General features: G+C 52.2%; 2 protein-coding genes across 2 annotated transcripts; one reads left to right on the plus strand and one right to left on the minus strand.

Annotated features, from left to right (window-relative positions):
• Window positions 1-3,370: 3,370 nt before the first annotated feature.
• On the plus strand, window positions 3,371-9,697 carry Fxyd3 (FXYD domain containing ion transport regulator 3). The gene is made up of 8 exons (XM_021166680.3): window positions 3,371-3,473; window positions 6,580-6,633; window positions 7,998-8,030; window positions 8,113-8,136; window positions 8,842-8,916; window positions 9,034-9,070; window positions 9,343-9,380; window positions 9,512-9,697. Exons 2-8 carry the CDS (start codon window positions 6,594-6,596, stop codon window positions 9,529-9,531), a joined length of 267 nt encoding a protein of 88 aa, XP_021022339.1. The 5' UTR covers window positions 3,371-3,473; window positions 6,580-6,593; the 3' UTR covers window positions 9,532-9,697.
• On the minus strand, window positions 9,689-20,556 carry Lgi4 (leucine rich repeat LGI family member 4). Its single transcript, XM_021166607.2, has 9 exons — window positions 19,798-20,556; window positions 19,389-19,460; window positions 18,806-18,877; window positions 17,146-17,217; window positions 16,965-17,036; window positions 16,593-16,762; window positions 12,974-13,138; window positions 12,385-12,890; window positions 9,689-11,354 (listed from the first exon to the last, which is right to left on the minus strand). Exons 1-9 carry the CDS (start codon window positions 19,965-19,967, stop codon window positions 11,040-11,042), a joined length of 1,614 nt encoding a protein of 537 aa, XP_021022266.1. The 5' UTR covers window positions 19,968-20,556; the 3' UTR covers window positions 9,689-11,039.
• Between the last annotated feature and the right edge of the window lie 1,894 nt (window positions 20,557-22,450).

Genomic DNA, 22,450 nt, shown 5'->3' on the forward strand with positions numbered 1-22,450 from the left:
GCTACAGGTAGATTCCATTCTTTTGACCAGGAGGACCCAGGCTTGGAAGGAGCCTGTGACCCATCCCCTGTGACCTCTGAGGCCAGTTCACTGATACCCGTAGCTTTGACTCTACTTTCATTGCATTCCTGAAAGTGTTGTGATGCTGAGACCAAACGGGTGGTTGATTTTTTTTCCCCCCGTTAAGTTAGAATTCCCACAGTATTGAGAAATCAGAGCCTGTCCCAGGCTACAAAGGTTGCTCTGGGCCAAATGACCTCCAAAAGGCAACAGGAGGCTATTGAGCAGATGACAGCACTAGGAGCCCTTCCTGCTCTTGCAGAGGACCTGAGTTCTTTCCCATTACCCACGGTGGGCAGGTCACAAAAACCTGAAACTCCAGCTTCAGGGGATCCAATGCCCTCTTCTGACTTCTGAGGACACTGTGAGCATGCACGCACGCACGCATGCACACAGATAAATAAAAACGAAAAAGAAAAACATGAAGGAAAGATACTTCCAATAACCTTGTCATCTATATTAATATATGTTGTTATAGAATATATTGTACATATAATCATCCCGCTACACCTGTCTGTTCTGTGTGGGAGGAATCCATCAACTGTAGCAAGTACTCTGAGGGGAAAAAATGTCTTCTCCTGAGCATGTCTGACCTTTTGACCTTGCAACATGGTATCTGCTACAAATGTGTGGGGGGCTCTTGTCTTGTGCAGACAAGAGTCTTGGGCAGACACAGTTGCCAGGACAACTCTGTATTGTTGAACACAGAGTAACAACTCTTTACCTAACATTTCCACTGTACTGAGTATTACAAGTATTGTGTAGGTGATTTTAAATCCATAGCAGACATGGCTAGGTTCTGGGCAAACACTATAGCATTGCAAATAAAGGACTTGAATAGCCAAGCATTAAAGGCATCCTGGCAATATGTGTAGACACTGAACAATGACTATACGCTCATTTTAGTTTACTATTTTATTTTATCTAATATTTTAAACAATTGAGATAGGATCTTGCAACATATCCTATGACTTGCTGTGTAGCCCAGGCTGGACACATACTCAAACTCTTTTGGCTTCAGCCTTCTAAATATTAGGATTACAGGTATGTACCAGACTGCCCTACCACCTCAACAGTTTCAACCAAGCTTTTTAAACACACTTAAAATTTATTTTAAATCGTGTGTCTTTGAGAGGGTATGCTGTATGTGTGTGCAGGTGCACTCAGAGGCCAGAGGCATCAGATCTCTGGGAGCTGGAGTTACAAGCGGTTGTGGCGCTGAGGGTTCCTGGAACACAACTCAGGTCCTCTTCAAGAGCAGCTTGCACTCCTAACTGTGGAGCCCTCTCTTCAGCCCCCTCACGTAAGCTTTTTAAGAAACAGTACATTTCTCAGTAGGTAAAATGTCAAAGTACAAGTGGAATTACTCTCCTCTGTCTTCTTCCATATGGGTGTGACTCTCTGGGGATATTTTATCCCTATACAAGTACATACACACACACACACACACACACACACTCCACTCCACACCACACCACACACAGACACTGTCTCTCTGCCACAGTGGTATCACCCCCCTCCACACATACACCTCACACACCTCGCTTTGGTCCCTTACCAAGGAGACTGAAGATCTGCTTACATCTGACCACAGGGTGCCACTTATCTTAGACAAGATAGTCATTCTCACACTCATCCTGCCTCACAATCTGCTCACAATTCTCACCTGGTCCCTCTAGCATCTGGGTGCACACCCAGGAGGGATGAAGGACAGAAACCCAAACTTTCCCACTCCCACCCCACCCAGCTCCTGCTCTCCGATGCATGGAGTTCTATGATGTCCAGCAGAGGGAGACACTCTCCTACTCTTAGGACCACCAAGGGTTTTAAATGTCTCCCCAGAGGCTGTCGAGCTTCTGGAAGATGTGGCTAGGTACAAAGATGCCCTAGGGGGACCTGGGAGTCTCTTCCCCCCATCCCGGGCCAGACCACTGCCAGGCCTGTCCTTCCTCTGTCTGTATCTCTAGCTGTGCTTCTTGCTTTGGTACTGCCCTGAGGGAGGGGTCCGCTCCTTGATGGGAGGCAGGAAGCCTTGTCCTGGCTAGGGCCTGAAGATCAGGAGCTGCCAACAGGGAACACAGGCTATCATAGTTAAGTGAGCTACATCAGGGAGGGAGGCCTTGATGAGAAGTGGGGAGTCCTTTTCCTTGCCCCACAGACCCTTGCCCCTAAGTTCCCTTAAACTTTCCTCTCCACACCCACAACAGCAGCCTCTCCCAAGCCTGGTGCCTCTGGGTCTCCACCCTACCGCCTTCACCATAGTGTTGGGGGTCGTCTGGAGTCCAGCTGGTGGCCGAATAGAAGCCACCCCTTTCCTGGCCCTGCCCCTCCCGGTGACCCCAATCCTCTGCCAGCCACTCAATGGTGCCTTGTTCTCCATCCAGACCCCGGACAAAAGTTCTTCTGTGTAAGGAGGAAGAATTTGGGGGGAGGGGGGCACCTCCAGCAGGGACCATGTGGGAGCCTTACAGACCCCAGGCGGAAGGATGCCATTTGGACAGGGGGCAGGGAAGGGTGGGGGCTTGTAGAGTACAGGGAACTCATCTGCAGTAGAGGAAGACAACTTTGACATCCACATCCATGCCCACACCCACTCCGTAGACTGAACGTCCACCCGGCATCTCCTTATCTCTGAGAGAAACATTGAAAGTCAGTTCGGTTTTCAGTCTTCTGGGGCCTGGTCTATGAACCCCAAGATCCAGACCTCCCCCCACTTCTACCCACCACTTGAGTGTCTTCTTCCTATTACAACTTTGGCCTTGTCAGTGTCTTTTATTAACCCCTGCCAACAAAGAATGGAGAGTGGGCTTTAGTTCCCTACAAATGCCAGTGGGTGCATTCCCCAAACAAAACCACAACTGGCGGTGCATGCCTTAAATCCCAGCCTGCGAGACAGAGATGGGTGAATCTCAACGAGATCAAGTCCAGCCTGGTCTGTAGTGTGAGTTCCCAGGCCAGCCAGAGCTACATAGTGAGACCTTGGGTCTCAAACAAAGAAAGAAAAAGCCCCACCCCCACTACAACCTAAATCAGAAACAGATTACATGTATGTTCCACGTTCTCCCACATCGCTCCAGGATGATGGTCGTCTGTCATTAAGGACCCCAGAATCTTCCCCATTCCCAGTCTCCTTTGATGTTTAGGAGATCAGACACACCCTCTTCCCTCCAATCCTCAGCCCACCCTGATCCCCTTCCACTTTACCTGAGGCTACCATAGTTAAAGAATGAGTAGAACTGTCTCTTTAAGGGAGGAATGGAGTGGGGGCGTCCCTCGCCTCAGGGAGACCTGACTTGTGCCTGCCTGCCCAGGTTTGCTCAGGGCGTGGCAGTGTGGATAAAGGCTGTCCCAGCTTGGCAAGTCCGTACTCTGCTTTCTCCCGGAACCACCTCACAGCCTGTTGAGCTACTCAGGTGAGTGGCCCTGGGGGACCCTTCCTCCCTGAGCCTCTGCTCCCCGACTCTCTCTAACTCTCCTCTAACTGTGCCTATTACATAGAAACTGGGGTTAAAGACCCCTAAAACTTTCCAGCGTAAAGATTCTTTTATGGGGACAGGAGACTACCCGGCCTCTGTCAGCTGATTGTCCCAGATGGCTCACCTCTGTGGGACTGGATTATACAACTGGGGGGGGGGGACTCACCTGATTTTCATAGAGAGATTGGGGAAGCCTGGGGGGAGGTCTGAGAAGATGAGAAGTCTGGGTTTACCTGAGGTGTCAGGCTGTACAGGAAGTGATTACACCGTAATATCGTGATTGAGGGTTTCTCAATGGGTGAGAGTAGAGGGGTGTCTAGGGGTGACTGAGTAGATGAACAGTAATTTAAGTGCCCTGGGGGGGAGGAAGCAGATGGAGGTGTGTGTCTGAGCGACCAGGTATTAGGGCACAAGGAAGATAAATGAGCACCAGGAGAGAGAAGTCTGATCCAGGGAAGCCGTAAAGCGGGACTTGGTTAGGAGATGGGGACTCAGATGACAAGGGTGTATGCATCCTACCCCTGCAGATAGGACCATCCACCATCCTGGAGTAGGGGAGAACACGGAGGCAGAACACAGAAGCTGCTCTCTGACTAGCACAGGCAGGAAGCAGTAAGGGGTGCTTCGTGTCCCAGCAAGGCTGGTTCTCTCTGTGCTGGCTCCCACTCGGGTTCACTCAGAGATTGTGGTCCTTTGGGGCCTTGGAAGAGTCTGGAGAGAGAAGTGTAAGAGGTGAGATTCAGCAGCCATGTTGATAGAGCATGCAGCGTTAGGATGAATTCCCATGTGATGGCTGTGTGGGATAAGGACAGTGTCAGCTTCATCAAGCTGAAAAGACAGTATGAGGGAGTCAGGCTGGAAATGAGAAAAATAGCCGCATAGGTTGGGCACTCAGCGGCAACCCATGCATGTGTGACAGAGTATCAAGGGGCAGCCTTGGACCACAAGCATCCATAGCTGGGACCCCTAACCACTACCGGAGCTCCCCAAAGCTTGCTGGGGCTCTAGACATCTGAGAAATAGTCCCCAAATCAACTACAAGAAATATATGTCTAATCTAAACTAATGGGTCCAGGGTATGTGTGTGCATAGGGTGTGTGTGTGTGTGTGTGTGTGTGTGTGTGTGTGTGTGTCAGATAAGTGTTAATTAAGTCCAGGGCCTGAAGAGCAGGCTAAGCAAGCCTCCATTGCTAGCCCCTCACTGGGAGATTCTAAGCAGGTACTCTACCACTGAGCCACGCCCCCAGCCCCTCACTGGGGGATTCTAGACAGGGGCTCTACCACTGAGCCACACCCCCAGCCTCTCACAGGGGGATTCTAGGCAGGGGCTCTACCACTGAGCCACGCCCCCAGGCCCTCACTGGGGGATTCTAGGCAGGGGCTCTACCACTGAACCACACCCCCAGCCCCTCACTGGGGGATTCTAGGCAGGGGCTCTACCACTGAGCCACGCCCCAAGCCCTTCACTGGGGAATTCTAGGCAGGGGCTCTACCACTGAGCCACGCCCCCAGCCCCTCACTGGGGGATTCTAGGCAGGGGCTCTACCACTGAGCTGTATCTTATATCTTTAAAAAAAAAAAACGTTTTATTTTGTGACAATATCTCACTAAATTGTTCAGTCTGGCCTTGCACTTAGCTTGTATCCCAGGTTGGCTTGGAAGTAGAATTTCTCCTGCCTCGGCTTCCCTAGTTACTTGAATGACAATCCTGTAGCCTTGATTTAGATTAATAAAGAAGCTGAAAGATTTCTAGGCCTCTGGGATTGGTCCCAGAGAAATGGCGACGTCTGTGTGAGCATGTGGGACTCCCCTGCACCATCGGTGACTGGTGGCTCCATTCCCAAGTGTGTGCTTTGGTGTGAATGAAAAAGGTTATTTCTGAAGGGTGACATTGGGACTGCTAGGGATTAAAGAGAGGAGTCACTGTAAAGTCACTGGACAGTGTCCAGCAGGTGGGGAGTGGGGATGAGGGGTGTGTGTGTGTGTACATGTGCCTATGAGCTCAGGACAGTTGAGCAGGGCAAGCAGGGGAGGTTCACAGAGAGCAGGACTTTTATTACAGGCCTCCAGGGTGATAGAAAGACAGATGGTCACAGCCAGGGCTGTATGGAAGGGGCTCTGTGCTAAGCCTCACTGGAGAACCTGTAGTGTTTGCTGCCAAGAGGGCTGGGGCGAGGAGTAAGCAGGGGCTGAGCAGAGTGAGGGTTAGGGTAGGGGGCAATAACTGGAGTAGAGTTGGGACTGCAGAGAACGCTCAGTGGGGTCTCAAGGGACAGACCCAGGGTGGGACAGAAGACAGAGGTCCCTCTGGACATATCCCACTAGCTTGACATTATTTCCTACATACACGCACCCAGCAGCCCAGGGAGTCAGCTCAGGCCTCAGCTAGAAGCCTGCAGTGTGTGGGCAGAGCCGGGCAGGCTCCAAGCTGTCTGTGGGAGCCACTCCCAGAACCCGGGCCTCCTGCCACCTGGCTCCTGGCACCCTCTTCCCCAAAACACCCCGGGGCCCTCACAGTTCTGAGTTATGAACAGCTAGTTGAGAAAGAGGCATTGTTTAAATTCTGCTTTCTGGATCAAGTCATCCAGGGCATCAACTTTCTTGTATCAGAGCCTCAGTTTTCCCATCTGTAAGATGGGACTAACAAGTTGGATTTGATGGTGCACACCTGTAATTCTAGCCCTTGGAGACCTGAGGCAGGGGGTGGCAAATTCAAGGCCATCTTAGACATAGCAAAACACTGTTCTACCTCCTCTCTCAAGGAAAAAAAAAATCCATTCACAGTAAAACCTAATATCACTGCCAGGAAAATGGCCTCTTTGCACATAGGACCTGTTCCTTCATGGAACCTGAATGCTCACCCAGCCCCCACTTGACTTTGGGGCTTCTTATCTTCCTGCCCAGTGAGCTTCAGGTTCACTGCCAGTCTTCCTGTGTGTACCCTGGGCTGTGTTCCTGGTGAGCAACAGGTGAGACAGAGGTACAAAGCCTAACATCCTGGTCACCCTGCTGAGGTTAAGGCCTGTTCTCTGGACTCCTCTAGGTCAACGCTTTGACATGCAAGAGGTTGCTCTGAGCCTGTTGGTCCTTCTAGCAGGTGAGTATCTGGCCCCAAAACTGCCTTTTCTCAGAGCCTCTCAACGGGCAGAGTCTCTCTCTCTCTCTCTCTTTCTCTCTCTCCCGCTTTCTCTCTTCCTCCACTGGGGAGATGCCCTTTAATCATCAGTGACAACAAGCAAAAGGCTCAGTCCAGTACTGTTGTGCTGTGTGTCACACCCTCCCTACACTGCCATCCCACAAACAACCAGGAGACCAGCAGTGATGAAGCAGGTAACCTGAGTACCCCGTGCCTCAGTTTCTCCATCTGTGAAAACACAGAGAAGAATGTCACTTAGTCATAGGGGCTTTGTGAGCCCTAAATGAATTAATGTTTGACCAGGGCCTGGGTGGAGCAGGCTCCAAGCGTGTGTACCTAAGAATTAAGCATTGTTTTTCTCCCGTTAGCAGAACTCAGGCCCGGAATGAAGCCAGATGAGCTTTCAGCCAGAATTGAGTTCCTCCTTGCTATTGGCATGCGTTTCTCCTTCCTCACCCGCTCTGCCTCTTCTTTGCGTGTGCATGACTGTGTGCGTTCATGTGTGTGCATGCATGTGCGTGTTTATTCACGTGACAGCCAAGGACACCTTTGGGTGTCGTTCCTGAGGAGCAAGCCACCTTTTTTTTTTTAATCATTTATGGATATGATGGTTTTGCTTACTTGTCTGTGCTTGCTAACTGTGGAAGCCAGAAGGGGGCATCAGAACCCATGCAACTGGAGTTACAGATGGCTGTGAACCATCGTGTGGGTGCTGCAGACTGAACCTAGGTCCTCTGCAAGAGCAGTCATTGCTCTTAACCACTGAGCCACCTCTCTCCGGCAGCCCCCACCCTTTTAGATCACTTTTTACTTTACTATTCTTTGGGCACAAGTAGTCTTCTGTTTGGGAAAGGGATGTGGGACTGCTCTCAAGTTGCTGACTGTGAGTCATTTCAAAGGGGAAAGGTCAGAAGACCCGATTACTGTGGGATGTAGCCATGCTGGGGCCAGCAAGGCAGTTTGTAAGCAGTGCTGGTGTGAAAGAAACAGCCCTGGGAACAGGAGCCATCTGCTGTCTTGAAAAGCAGGCTTCTCCTGCAGGAGGCGTGGCCCGGCCCCGCCTGGAGGCTGGAAACAATGTTTCTGGTGGCAAGGCTCAGGGTGGGGGTGGGTGAGCGAGCCCATAACTCCAGGAAGGTGCAAGCCTGTATCTCCACGAAGGTCCACCTCCAGATGGAACCAGGCAGAGGTTAAATCCTGTGCACTGTGAGGTGGGGCTGTTCTCCCATGGAACATTTCTCATTGGCAAGGAACCTCCATGGATCCGGCTGAGGGCTCTACTAAGGCCACCTTAGTCATAACCTGTTCTTTCTTGTCCCCCGCAGGCCTGCCTACTTTGGATGCCAATGACCCTGAAAGTGAGTCGAAGCCCACCCTCCACCCCACTTTCCCAAGACCCCTACTGTCTTAGATTCATGTGTGTGTCCTTTCTCTTTGCAGATAAAAATGACCCTTTCTACTACGGTAAGAACTGAGTCCTCTCTTCCATTCTTCCCATCCTGCTCAGTATTTTGTGCACAGGAGGATGACTAACAGTTCGCAGTGACCCAGGGACCAGGATAGGAGAGATTTTGAGTTGGGTCACTGAGCACCCGGGTTAGGTGAAAGGTATATCAGCTTTGCGGAGAAATACAAGACAGGCACAAACATGACCTGAGTCCATTTCACAAGAAACTTTAGTTTCAGATCAACCACCAGAAAGCTGGGTCATGAAAATCTTTCTAGAGAAGATAGGGAATTCTATACCTCCATCTTTGGTGTTTCCAGCTTCCATCAGGAGCTGCCCCCTTGCCCCATCCCCTCCATCCCCTCTCCTCCACTGGCCCTCATCCCTGTTCCAGGACTTGAGCACCTACTGGTCCTTCTCCCTGGAGCATTTTCTTCCATGTTTCCAGGGCCACCTCTGCCTTGCTGCAGATCTCTGGTCCAACGGGACCTCCTCAGAGAGCCCTTGGCTGATCACTCTCTCTAACGACCACCCCCTTGACTTCCCACCCTGATCCTTTCCCCCCTGGATGGACATGAGATATCTTGTTTGCTTGGATATGAACTGCAATGCTTGCACAAAGGGCCTGGGTTTGCTGTTCTCTTTTACTGCCGTCAAGTGAGTTGGGAGATGGGGAAGAAGGAGCTGGGCTAGCTTTGAGGTCCCCTTTGTCTCCCTCTCAGATTGGCACAGCCTCCGAGTCGGCGGGCTCATCTGTGCAGGGATTCTCTGTGCCCTGGGCATTATAGTCCTCATGAGTGAGTACTTGAGAGCTCTGGGAGGGAGGGAGGGAGGCAGGGAGGCAGGGAGGCAGGGAGGGAGGGAGCAGGGGAGGGGCTTCTGTTCTTTCCTCTGACCACGCCTCTCTCCTATAGGTGGCAAATGCAAATGCAAGTTCAGACAGAAACCCAGGTGAGATGGGCTCTGGGCAAGCTCAAGAAGGCTCAGCCTTGTGCAAGGTCTCGTGCTTAGGCCTGGGTGCTCAGCCGTGGGGCCTCCTGGGCTTATCCATGGCAAATCATCCCGAGAAAGCTTTGGTCCTTATTGTCATGTTTAGCTTTACATAGACATACAGTGGGAAACCAGCCAAGAAACTGTCTGGGCAGCCTGAGACTCCTTTAGCCCTGAGGGAGAGGATAGACAGAAGAGGATTTATTCGGACATTATCTCGTTTATTTCCTTAGTCACCGCCCAGGAGAAGGGCCACCTCTCATCACACCAGGTATGACACTTAGGATGGTTGGGGGTGCACGCGGGGTAACAGTCATGAGTGGAAGACAGGGTGGGTGCGTGCCTGCATCAGAGAGAAGGAACTGGGAGACTCTTGCAAACTGACCCCATTCCCTCTACCAGGCTCAGCTCACAACTGCTGAAGATGGACCAGTTAAAAGAGCACAGGTCCTGGCTCTGAAGGTGGGCTTGAACTCCGAGCTGGCTGGTCTCCTCCCCTCCTGACACTGCCTTCCCCGAGCCTCATCTCACCCCTCGTGGTAGCAGGCTCTTTGTTCAGTTTTTAATATAAAATGATTTCACATTGTGCTCAGGTGCCAGAGACTCTGTGTGGAGCTTGGAGTGAGGTTGTGGGCAGCAGGGAGGTGGGCAGATGCTGGGGCAGGCACTGGCATGCAGGAGCTGGTGGTTGAATCTCGCTTAGACCTGCACATCATGCCCTATGGTGGACATGGGATTTGCCCCTTCCCTCCATGGGCAGCCTTCTGTGCCACTTAAGTTCTAGTGGCAAACTAGGGACACTTCTGGGAGTGAAAAGGAGCCCTAATAGCATGCAGTGTGGGTACACTGGTTGACACTGAGAATAACTATATAATAGGGTCATCACACCATGTTGGGGCTACCCAGATACTTTAGCTGTACCCCCACCCCTGCACTGGTCTCCTTGTTCATGTTGAGCGGCCCCCACTTTATCACCAGACCTTTCCATTCACCCGCTGTCCCTGTAAGTCCTGTAATTTCCCAGGACACCACTGATACTCTACAGTGGCCACACAGCATGAGACCCTCCAGTGACCCCCTAGCTCTCTTGAGACTCCTTTGTATCCATCAGGGCCTTCAGAATGATGCCCATGTGCCACCCTAGAAAATGCCTAAAACCTTTCAAAACAAAATTCCTATCCAGAGTCATCACCTGCCACTCAACAAGAAGCTCCTGCCTTGAGCCCATAGAGCGGGCAGGTTGGGTATGCCGGGCATTGATTGACCTCGTACACTCTGTTCTTGCCCCCGGCACATTCTGGAAAGGGGTACCCAGTGATCTCTGTGACGCCTCCAGACTTATCTTTCCTGCTTCACTTTTACTGCACACACGTAAAAGAATTCAGCCTTTGGAAGCAGACATGCGCACAGGCAGCAAAGTACCGGGCCAAGAAACTGCCCAGCAACTGTGACGTCACAGAGACCCGTATTCCTCCACGATAGCCAATGGCCAGATTGGGTTTAAGTGGAAAGGAATGCTCTCTCTCGGTACTTTATATGCAACAGGACCAAGGGGACATTGAGGGCGGGGTGTCCAGACACCTTGGAGCTCAGCAGATTGCCCTTTTGGTTTCTGTACCCCAGCTCCAAGCTGTGTACCAGCCTGAACTCCCAAGACGTTGTCTATGAGAGTATCTGTCCTCAGCCAAAATGTGGCTTCAGACTGGAGGGGCCCTAAACATAGCCGGGAATAAAGCCACCACCCACTTGCCCCTAAGGTACAGATCTTCCAAAAGGTGGACTAAGCCTAACCCAGGCTGATGCACTTGGCTAGTGGTCTGTATCACACAGGACTGGCTGTGACAGCCAGAAGGCCAGGCTGAAGAGGTTACCCAGATATCCCAGAATACCCTTGCCAGTCCCACAGCCACTTTCAGGGTCTTTCCCAGCTTCAGGCACTGAGATCCAATTCGTGGTGCTGGTAGATCTGTGTGGGGCCCTTGAAGCACGCTGCAAATAGAAAGCGTCTTCCTGCTACGGTGACTTGGGCAAAGGCTCGAGGGGCCACCAAGGCCGGTGGGCCCAACTCCTGTAGTGGCTCCAGGATCCCTTTCTCAGACTCAAAGCGGAAGACTTGGCTGAAGGCGAAGTCGCTGCCCAGGATGGCCAACTGGTCTCTGGCAATTAGTAGTGGCTGGAAGACATGGGACCCTCGGGATGGAAGTTGCTGTAACAGTCGGAACATGGAGCCATCCCAGCGCATGACCTGCAGGATTTAGAAGCAGTTAGAACCTGGGTCATGAGACATGGAGCCCGCCTCTCATCCTGGATGCTCTGGTGGACTGGGAACACAAGCTTATAGGTTCTCAGTTTACCAGTAGCCCCTCTCCCTTTTCGAGAGCCTTGCTAGTCTGGCACTGACTGATCTTTCTGCCTCAGCCTCCCTGGTGCTGAGATGACAGGCCTCTGTGATACCAACACTATGCCCAGCAACTTTCTTAACTTACAGGTAACATTTGTGTGCTTGGAACGGGGCATTGTTATAGACCTTCCTCTCTGCCTCACAGGCCATACAGAATGCCCATCAATGGTTTGTCAGTCTTAGTAGCCATACGTTATGTGTTTATTCCATATGCTCCGGCTACACCCTGACCCAGCTTCCACCTTCTCTACTCTCGTATCTCTGATCCCTGATTCCCATTCTAATCTCCATTGCTCCCTCCTGGAGACCCCTTGAATAACTGAGTTGTGGGGTGGGAGTCTGTCCCTGACTGTGCCTTACTCTGAAAAGATAATCCTGGAGACAATGAGAAGGTCTTAACACTAGCTTAACCTGTCCCAACAGGAAGTGTGTAGAAGGAGTTAACATTCTGGAATGTTCTAAAGACAGGGCCAAGCTTAGCAGAGTAAATTCAGAATCTTGGAGCAGGTCATGTTGGCTTGAAGCCAGCCTGGACTATATATTAAGATTCTAGCTGAGTCTCTGCCTCATAAATCCAAGGGCTGCAGTTTAGTAGGTAAGCTCTCACTTAGAATCACCAGTGAGGGTTGGGAGCCTGGCTCAGCTGCAGTGCTTAAGCCTGAAATTCACTAGAAAGGGGTTGAGGGCATGGCTTAGTGCAGTCTGCTTGCCCAGAATTCAGCATGGATTCATCGTGGGTGAGGCTCAGTGGTAGAACTCATTCCTGGAATTCACCAGTGAGGGGGCATGCTGAAACAGTGGACCAGCCCCCTGCCAAATGAGGGTTCAGCTGGTGGGATCAGGCCTGGCTTCCATTGCCTGCCCCCGGCCTCACCATGGAGTCCCCAATGTATCGCGTCAGGCACAGGAACACATCTCCTCCAGCCTGAAAGTGTTTTGTAGCATAGACGTCCTCTGCCTCTGGGATGTCCGTGCGCCTCTCGAAGCGGCCACTAATCCAGTGAAAGAGCACAGGCCTCTGGGAGGCTGAAGCAAGCAGCAGATGCGGTCGGCCATCCAGCTCCAGGGCCTCCGCATCGGTATCGCGGTGCCAGGCGTGCAGGCTCTGACGTGGGTAGAAGCCCGGCCCATCACGACACAGCAGCGTGGTGCTGCCAGCCTTGGAGGCATCTGCCACCACGAAGCAGGGCTGTCCATCCAGCCAGAGGAGCTCGGCATCATTGGGTCGCAGCAGCCGTTGAGGGGCTAGGACCTGCACAGGGGTCAGACGCAGGTCGGGGCTGGACCGTGACCACAGCTGTGAGCCTCCCCACAGGCGGGCAGCCAGTATGAAGAGGCGTGGGCCCAGCACCAGAGGCTTGCAGGACACCACTGAGGGCGCTGTAAGGGAGAGTGGGACACAGTCAGGCTCAGTGGCAGCCTGGGGATAGGAGGGAAGAGGCCAGGACAGGAGGGGAGCTCACCAGATAGCTCCTCCTCAGGCCTGAAGCGTTGCAGGCTGTAGTCCCACACCAGGATCAGGCAACGGCCAGCGAAGGGCTGGGCCAGGACCATGTGAGGTTCCCCCTGATAGGAGAAGGACTCCACGCTCAGTGCCGACTCCCCAACAGTCTGGAGCCAGGACAGTTCTAGGGGCAGCAAGAGAGTCAGGGGTGCCTAGGGGTGGGCAGGGGACCACATTGCTGAACTTTGGTTTAGCACATCTTTGAAATCAGAATGAATAGTGTTCTCCGCATAGGGTCCTATAGAATGCATAGGGACCTATAGAACACATAGGGACCTATAGAAGGGAACCTTTCCCTCTATAGATGTGTTAACTCTTGAAAACTCGACATCTTTCTTTTCAAACGCTGTGTGGCGTCATCAAATCGTCCCTCAGAAACTGTTTTAGTTAGATGTTGTGGCATATGCTTGTGATCGTAGCCTTGGGAAGCTGAGGCAGGAGGATCTCTGGTTGCTGGTCAGCCTGGGCTACATAGTGTGACCCTGTCTCAAAAACACAAAACAAAGCAAATAACATGTTTAGTCACTCAACTAAACTTGACAACAGCATTCCTGTGAGCTACACTGTTACCATGAGAATGTGAGGTTCAGTAAGCCAGGCAGTCATCTATCAACAACCTTCATCCTTCCCAACAGGAGCTGGGGCATGAAAGACAAGTCTGTCAACCCAGCTGCTCAAGAGAATGAGGCCTGAGGACTGACGGCGCAAGGCCTGTCTGGGAAACAGGAGTCAGGGCAACTCAATAGAGACCCTATCTAAAATAAGTAAAAGGAGGCTGGAAATGTAGGCAGCTCATTGGTAGATTCTCCTGACCAGAGTTCCCCAATAAGGGCCTGGGGGCGTGGCTCAGTGGTAGAGCCCCTCCTTAGAACCCTCCAGTGAGGGGGCTGGGGGCGTGGCTTGGTGGTAGAGCCCCTCTTTAGAACCCTCCAGTGAGGGGCTGGGGGCGTGGCTCAGTGGTAGAGCCCCTCTTTAGAACCCTCCAGTGAGGGGCTGGGGGCGTGGCTCAGTGGTAGAGCCCCTCTTTAGAACCCTCCAGTGAGGGGCTGGGGGCGCGGCTCAGTAGTAGAGCCCCTGCCTAGAATCCCCCAGTGAGGGGCTGGGGGCGTGGCTCAGTGGTAGAGCCCCTGCCTAGAATCCCCCAGTGAGGCGCTGGGGGCGTGGCTCAGTGGTAGAGCCCCTGCCTAGAATCCCCCAGTGAGGGGCTGGGGGCGTGGCTCAGTGGTAGAATGCTTACCATACATGTGGAAGGCTCTTAGTTTAATCCCTAGTGTCTCTGTTTCTCTCTCTCTCTCTCTCTCTCTCTCTCTCTCTCTCTCTCTCTCTCTCTCACACACACACACACACACACACACACACACACACACACACACACACACCACTTTTTCCATGAAGCAGGGAGATGACCACCGGGCAGCCTAGTTAGAATGTTCCAGCACTCCTACTAACCTACTCCTAAGATATCATGATCAAGTTCACACCAAGACACGAAGTGTGATGTTCACCTCACTGTGTGAACATAACGTCCTCGACCTAGCCTCCCTCACCTCCTTTTTGCTGTACCCGAAAGTACAAAGATGTCACAACCTGGCTTGAACCATGAAAACAAAGGCATCAACTAGGGGCTACCCCACCCATGCAGACAGCTCATCTGGTTCCGTGTGTGTTCATGTGTGGGGCTGCATGCATGATGCATGTGTGGTCAGAAGGCACATGTATGAGAGGTGGTTCTTTCCTTCCATCATACGGGTCCTGGGCATTGAACCCAGGTCAGCAAGCTTGGTAGCAAGTACTCTTGCCTACTGAACTACTAGCCTAGAAAATTCTTTTGGGTGGCAGGGGTGAATCAGGGTTTCTCCTGGAACTCACTCTGTAGACCAGGCTGGGCTTGAACTCACAGAGATCTGCCTTTCTCTGCCTCCCTGAGTGATGGGATTAGAGGTGTGCATCACCATCAGAGACAGTCACACAAAAGGAATCTCTCTCATCTCCCTCCCTCTCCCTCTCTCCCTCCCTCTCCCCCTCCCCTCCCTCTCCCTCTCTCCCTCCCTCTCCCCCTCCCCTCCCTCTCCCTCTCTCCCTCCCTCTCCCCCCCCCCAGATGGAACTTTGCTATGTAGCTCAAGCTGGCCTCAAGTTCACAATCCTCCAGCCTCAGCCCTTCTAGCGCTGGGATTACAAGCATGAGCCACCATGCTCTGCAGAATCTTCTTCAATTTTCCTTTAAGTCATGTCCCTTCCCGGGCTGCTGAGACTGCTCAGTGGGTAAGGGCACTTGCCACCAAGTCTGATGGAGTTGAGTTCAGTCCCAGAACTTAATAAGATGGAATGAGAGAACCGCCTCCCACATGTTCATCCTCTGCATATGTGCCGTGGTGCATATGCAGCCCCTCAACACATACAATTAAAAAAAAAAGTGTCACCTGATGTTTAAGCCCTTCCTCACTTCCTTAGTCCCAGCTCTGGGCTTCCTCCGATGCTATGCCTTCTCCAGTTCTGACCCGATGCTTCGTCTGTGCTTCTAACTCCCACACCATCCACTGCCTGCGTATCCTAACCCTGTCCCCAGCCTCTGCCTGCACCTGTCCATTTTGGAGAGATCATTTCTGGACTGTTTGGGTTCCCTGACTTTTCCTAAACAGTAGCCTCAGGGAGAGCAAGACCCAGGGGCATCCAAGTTACTGTGGTCCTCCCCCAGGACCCAACACTCAGAAAAGTGTCACAATATATTCTATATATTCGTGGAAAGGCAAAAAAAAAAAAAGGCAAGCTTCAGGGAAGAGGGAGGGGAGGTACCCACAGCTCCCGGCACTGAATGGGTGCAAAAGAGGGATTCCCAAAAGTGGATGCTTACAGCCTCTTGTAAGGTTGTGTGAGGATGCATGCCTACCAACCCCCACTATCACCCCCACCCGACCCATGCATGGGAGGCTGAGACCAGAGGATTGCTGCAAGTGTTGAGGCCAGCTTGAGCTTCATAGCGAAACACTGTCTCTGAAAACAAAACAAAAGTAGCAACCAGTAAGGGTTAGCGAGATGGCTCTGGGTTAGGAGCACTTCCGTTCTCACAGAGAAATGGAGTACGATTCCAGTCAGAACAGTTTGCAGCTGTCTATAACTCCAATTCCAAGAGATCCAACATCTCTGGCCTTTAAGGGCAGCTGCACTTGAATGCACACACCCGTACACAGACATACACACATACATATAACAAAAATAACAACAATAACAACAACAATAAAAATAGCCTCTTGTCCCAGGACCAGCTTCAAAAGCTGTGCAAAGACCAAGTGTGATCGTTCATGCTTGCAACTCCAGCACATAGAAGGTGACAGAGGCAGGAGGATCACAAGTTCAACGCCAACCTTGTCTGTGAATTGAGATCCTGACAAAAAGAGAAAAAGTCTGGCCCAGTGTTGACCCCTCCCAGAGATCTAGGATTACTGCTTTACAAACGAGGAAACAGAGACACAGGAGTTTACCTCCTCAACCTCATGGCTACCTCCTCCACCATCTTCTATCTGGGGACCTGTTGTCCCTCCCACCCCTGGGAGTTGGGGAGGGGCAGGAAGCCTTCACCTGTGGCTCTACACTTGAACTTCTTAGGGTCAAGGTGATTCAGTTGTAGTTGAGCAACGGCAGGGGGACCCGCACAGGCACCTGTGCCCACACTGGCATTCACCGTAGGCATCCACTGTAGCAACCAAAGCACTCTGCAGTCGCACTGGAACGGGTTACCACGGAGGTCCCTGGGGTGAGAATCCAGGAGGAAAGCTGTGACCCGGTTTCTGTGGTTTAGGGGCGGAGTTATCTGAAGGTCGGGACGGCACCCTCGGATGACAGCAAAGTATAAAAGAATCATACTCACGTGATCTACCCAAGAAAGCCCAGATCTCCCCCCTAAAAGCATTCCCAAGCCCCACCCTCCCGTCCCCCTGAGACTGAACTCACACATGAGTCAGAGTCTCCAAGCCTCGGAACAGGAATCTGGGTAGAGCCTCGAGGTGGTTGTTGGCCAGGCTTCTGATGGAGCAGGGAGAAGAAAGAGTGTCAGCCAGGGCCAGGAGATGCTATGGCCTTGCGGGTGGGTGGGGCTGCCTATGGTGGAGGGCTGGACTGTGGAGATACACACAGGTGGGTGAGTGAGCGAAGTCCCCTCAGGGCGTTCTTGGAGATGGAACCGATCTTGTTGTCCTCAATGAAGCTGTGGAGAGAGGGCAGGGTGAGGATGAGGCCTACAGAGCTGGATAAACTGGCCCTAGGAAGCCACTGCCAGGCTGGTTTGCCCTCTCCCACCCTGTGTGACCACAAGGAACCAGGGCCACTCTCACAGTAGCCAAGGTCTTGGCTCTCTGGTCATTGTCAAGCTTAGCATAGACACGGCTGCCATCACCACCACCACCGGGCACCAGTGGCACCAGGTATGCTCAACGCTACTGCAGGCTTCCCCTGCATGTGTGCCTCTCATCATCGCTGAGTTCAGTACCACTAATGCCATTAACCCCAGCACCATGCTGTCATCTTGCTCCATCAACACGCACTACCATCTCCCACACCGTCAACACTCAAAGTGTCCCCAGCATCACACCTTCATGACCAGAACCAAGACAACTGCCACAACACCAACACTGCCACCATTGTTACACACCTCAGCGGGCACCGTCAGTATCACCATCACCACCAACATTCACACCATTACCACTGGTACAGCAACCGTTTCCATGAATACCAGCAGCAGGAGTTTCATCATCCTTGGTAAACCCAGAGCCAGCAGCAGCATCAACGCTAACGGCAGGGCTGAAACACAGCTCAGCTAGTAGAGGCAGTTTTGCCCTAGGTTTGATTCCTGGGGTCCAGGTAGTACAAGGAGAGAATCTACTGCTGCTGACTTGGGCCACGGCACATGCACTGTGACTCTACCCCAAAAATAAATGCAATTTAAAAATATTTTTAAAAAGCATGCCACCTGGGCTGAGGTATGCCTCAGAGATAGCGAGTGCTTACCTAGAATCTCCCAGTGAGGGAGGGACTGGGGTGTGGCTCAGTGGTAGAGCCCCTGCCTAGAATCCCCCAGTGAGGGGCTGGGGGCGGGGGGAGAATGGCTCAGTGGTAGAGCCGCTCCATCGAATGCCCCAGTGAGGGATATGGAACTACTCTCCCAGATTGCCCAGTTTCCATTCCCAGCACCACAAAACAAATAAAAAAAAAAGGGCCCCCAAAACACAAACCTAGAAAACAACCCACATTCCATCCATAGCCATGACCAACATCAGCACATACCGTAACACATACCTCTACATTTATAATATGCACAAGCACCAGCCCCATACACCTTGTAGATATTTCTAGTAACACCAACACTATTGTGGCAGTCATTTTGGTCGACGTCCCTCCCATTTCATCAGTAGCAACATAACCACCATTTCTCCTCCAACAGTTACCAGGGACAGGCCATCACCCCCTACAGACCATCATCCACACCAGCGACACCAGGCTACCAGCAGGACCAAACAGGCCTTGAATTAGCCATCCTCCTTCCTCGATCTCCTGAAAAAGCTGGGATTGCAGGCCTGAGTACCAGGCCCAGCTTTCTTTCCAACTCTTGAAATACACAGAGGTGAGATTTACTTCTGACCTGAGCTGCCCACACTGCAGACTTCCTCCTAGGAGCCTACCATTGTCCAGATGCCTCCATCTGCAAACCACCTCCCTCCTTCCCATCCCTCCAAGAGTCACAGAGAGGCTCTCCCACACCTCCAAGCCCACCCTTCCCACCCTCTGGGTGTACTCACAGGTACTGCAGGTAGGACAGGCCGATGAAGGCATCACCCTCAATTACAGAGAAGGTATTGGATGTGAAGAGGCTGGGGAAGGGCAGGGCGGTGTTGTCAGAGTTGCAGACCTGTATCTGACTGTACCCTTAGTCCCATCCAACCCAAAGACACATATACAAGCGTGGGGCTATCTGAACAGACACGCATGATGCACACACATCCTCACAGGTGTCTGAAAAGCCCCATGCATATATGTGTGGGAACACACACACATACATGAGCACACACACATCCCACATACATGCACACACATGTGCACATGTGCACATACCCCACACGCATGTATGCATACGCACCACACACATGCGTGCATGCATACACACACATGTGTACACACACATGCATGAGCACATCACACCCCAAAATACATGCACACACACATACACACACATGTACACACACACCATACACATGCATGCACGTGTATACACACACACACAAACACACACACAAGTGCATGCATGCACACAGCCTCCATCCCCAGGCAAGAAAACCTATTCTCTTAAGCAGTGTGTTGTGAGCCCAGCCAGGCCACACTCACAGCAGGTGCAATGATGGCATCTTTAAGAAGCTGCCAGCCTTCAGCCGGGAGACCCCCATTCTGACGAGAGAGCTGGGGACATGGACAGAGATTAGTGAGCAGAAAAAAACATTCCAATTCTCCTCTCTCAAATCAGAGGCCTTGGCCTGCCATGTTGGCCTGGGGTGTCTCCTATTCCTCCCCACACATGTGGCCAAGGTCCCTGGCAGCATCCAGCCCCTGGATAAGTGCTGCCACTACTCCCCCTTGCCTTCGGGACCCCCCCCCCAACCTGCACCTTTCCAAATCTTTCAGACAGGCCAGAATTCTTTGGTGTCCAAGATTCTGAGAGACCTCGGCACCCCACCCCAAATCCTGGAGTCTCAGGTCTCCTCCCTCCCTTTCGGCCCACACAGGGCCTGGCACTCACAGTGACAGGAGCGTGGTGGAGAAGCTCTCAGGCAGCTCGGGGGAGCCCTCACACAGGGTGTTCTCCTTGGAGCAGGAGCAGCGTGGAGGGCACTTTCCTTTGGGGGGACTCCAGGCCACTCCTGCCCCAGCCCAAGCCAACAGGAACAACAAGATGCCCGCCCCTCCCATGCCCCTGCCCCAGCCCAGGCTTCCTCTGTCCCCACACTGCCAGACCCGAACCACTACATCTCCGTGGGATGCCCCTCGATCCTGCTACTGACCAGGCTGTCCTGTGGCTGGCTGGCCTTGTTCCCTCCTCCAGCCTGTGCCTCTCTTCCTGTATCTGGAGTGTGTGATTTTCTATCAATATCTTTCTCTCCCTATCTTTCTATTATTCTATTTCCCACCCTCTGTGATCTCTGCCTTTCTGTCTTTGTCTCTCTGGTTTGACCTTTAGGTCTCTGGGGTGTGTGTGTGTGTGTGTGTGTGTGTGTGTGTGTGTGTGTGTGACAGTCTGTCTGTCTGACTGTCCTAACTCTCACCTCCCTGCCCTGTTTCAAGTTTCCAGTACTTTCTGGGTGTCCTCCCACGCTGATCTCACTTGCTGTGGCCTGGGATGTGCCTAGCAGAAGGGTAGGAAGGAGGAGGTCAGAGGCCATCAGAAGAAAAGGCCCAGGAAAAGAATTGAATGGCCTTTGAGGGGGCGGGGCTTCCAAGGCTGCCACCCTAGGCACTTCCAACCAACCCCCTCATCAGAGTCCCCACTCAACCCCAGTTGGGGAGAGTGGGAAGGATGCCCCCAGGGTGGAGACCAGATGGCTCTGCAGACTGCAGATGGGAGGGCTAAGAGGAGAAGCCACTGGGGGATGGGGGATATCCTAGCTGTTCTAGGCCAGCCCCTTCTCTTGGAGGGTGTGGTCCACCCACTCACCAAAGCACCGCCAGGCCAGCACCAGGCCAGCTGCTCCCCCTGGTGGTCACCATCGGTAGGACAGCTGCCCTGCCCCAAAGCCAGACCTCCTCCAGAAGATCCCTGTAATTAACTCTATGAAATCCAAGACTGGATACAAACACTAATGCCACCCCTCTCTTCCACATCAAATCTATCGAGCTTCGTCCTAAAGCTTCACTGTCGTTCTCATGACTAACTTACAGCCCCAGGACGCTGGCTCAGGGCCCCTCCGTATTGTTCTGTGTCCTCTCCTTGGAGGTTGGAATTCAAGGATTTGTGGATAACTGGGTGTTTTCATCCTTTTAGAAACTAAGACAAATTCCCTCTGTCTGTTTTTTTATGTTTTGGTTTTGGTTTTGTTTTGTTTTGTTTTTTGGTTTTTCGAGACAGGGTTTCTCTGTATAGCCCTGGCTGTCCTGGAACTCACTTTGTAGACCAGGCTGGCCTCGAACTCAGAAATCCACCTGCCTCTGCCTCCCGAGTGCTGGGATTAAAGGCGTGTGCCACCATAGCCCGGCCAGTTTCCCTCTGTTAAATGAGAAAAATTTGTAACTCACACACAACCCACCTAACATCCTGGTCCTTCCCATGCCCCTTGTGTTTGTTTGTTTGTTTGTTTGTTTGTTTGTTTGTTGTTCTTTTTCTTGCTTGTTTGCTTTTGAGATTGGTCCATGATTCATTTTGAAGCCCATGCAGCCCTCAAGCTCAAGGCTCTCCTGGCTTAGCCTCGTAAGTGCTGGATGACATGCCACCACATCCGACTGTGTGCCAGGTTTTCTGTGTGTTAGCCCACTGATGTCACAACAACCTTGTGAGGTGGGGTATTGCCATCCCTGATTTATAATCCCTGCTCCTAAAATGGGGCAAACTGAAGCATGAGACACATGATCAGCTTCATAGGGCCTGTCGGTTCTAGCTCAGTAGCAGCAGCGGCTTCATTGCCTGGAGTTAAAAGGCTGAAGAACAGGTAGCCTCTTGCCATTGAGGTGCTATCCGAGGACAGCAGCCAAACAGATCTGGGGTCCTGCCCTGTCCTGTGTTGCCTCAGTAGAGTTACTTAGACTCTCTGGTCCTCAGTTTCCCCATTTGTCAGTGGGATAATTCACACTATTCATCCCCAGACTGAAGAGAGAACTCAGTGAGGGAACAAAACAGCTTTGAGGTTCAGTCAGGTTTGGGGCCAACTTTTTTTTTTAGACAGGATTTCATGTAACTCAGGCTGGCCTTGAACTTGGTACACAGTCAAGGGTGACCTTGATCTCCTGACCCTCCTGCCTCCTCCTCCTCTGTGAGATCACTGCCAGGTTATGTGATGTGGAGGACCAAGCTCAGGACTCCAGGGGTGCTAAGTCAGCACTCTGCAAGCTGAGTCACATCTCCAGCCATACACAGGGACACAGACAGAGGTTCAGAGTGGGGATGCCAGCTGTAGTTCCAGCCTTCAGCAGTTGAGGCAGGAAGGTCAAAAGTCAGAGACAGACTCAGTTACAGTGTGTTTGAGGCCAACAACAGGGTGCAGAATAACGGCCTGTCTCCAAACACACAGGAGAGAACAATTAGAGAGCTTTCTGCTAGGGCCACAAAGGGGCCAGCGACAGGCCTGACCCATTCCAGCAGCACCTCACTCCAGTTTGCCATGAGAAAGATGAAGTGAAAACCTGGAATTTTGTAAATGCAAACAGACCATTTACTGTGAACCAACTGTTCTTGCTGCTTCGCA

The sequence above is a fragment of the Mus caroli genome, unplaced genomic scaffold (genome assembly GCF_978045245.1).
Source record: "Mus caroli unplaced genomic scaffold, Mus_caroli_1 scaffold_8, whole genome shotgun sequence".
Classification (NCBI taxonomy): Eukaryota; Metazoa; Chordata; class Mammalia; order Rodentia; family Muridae; genus Mus; species Mus caroli.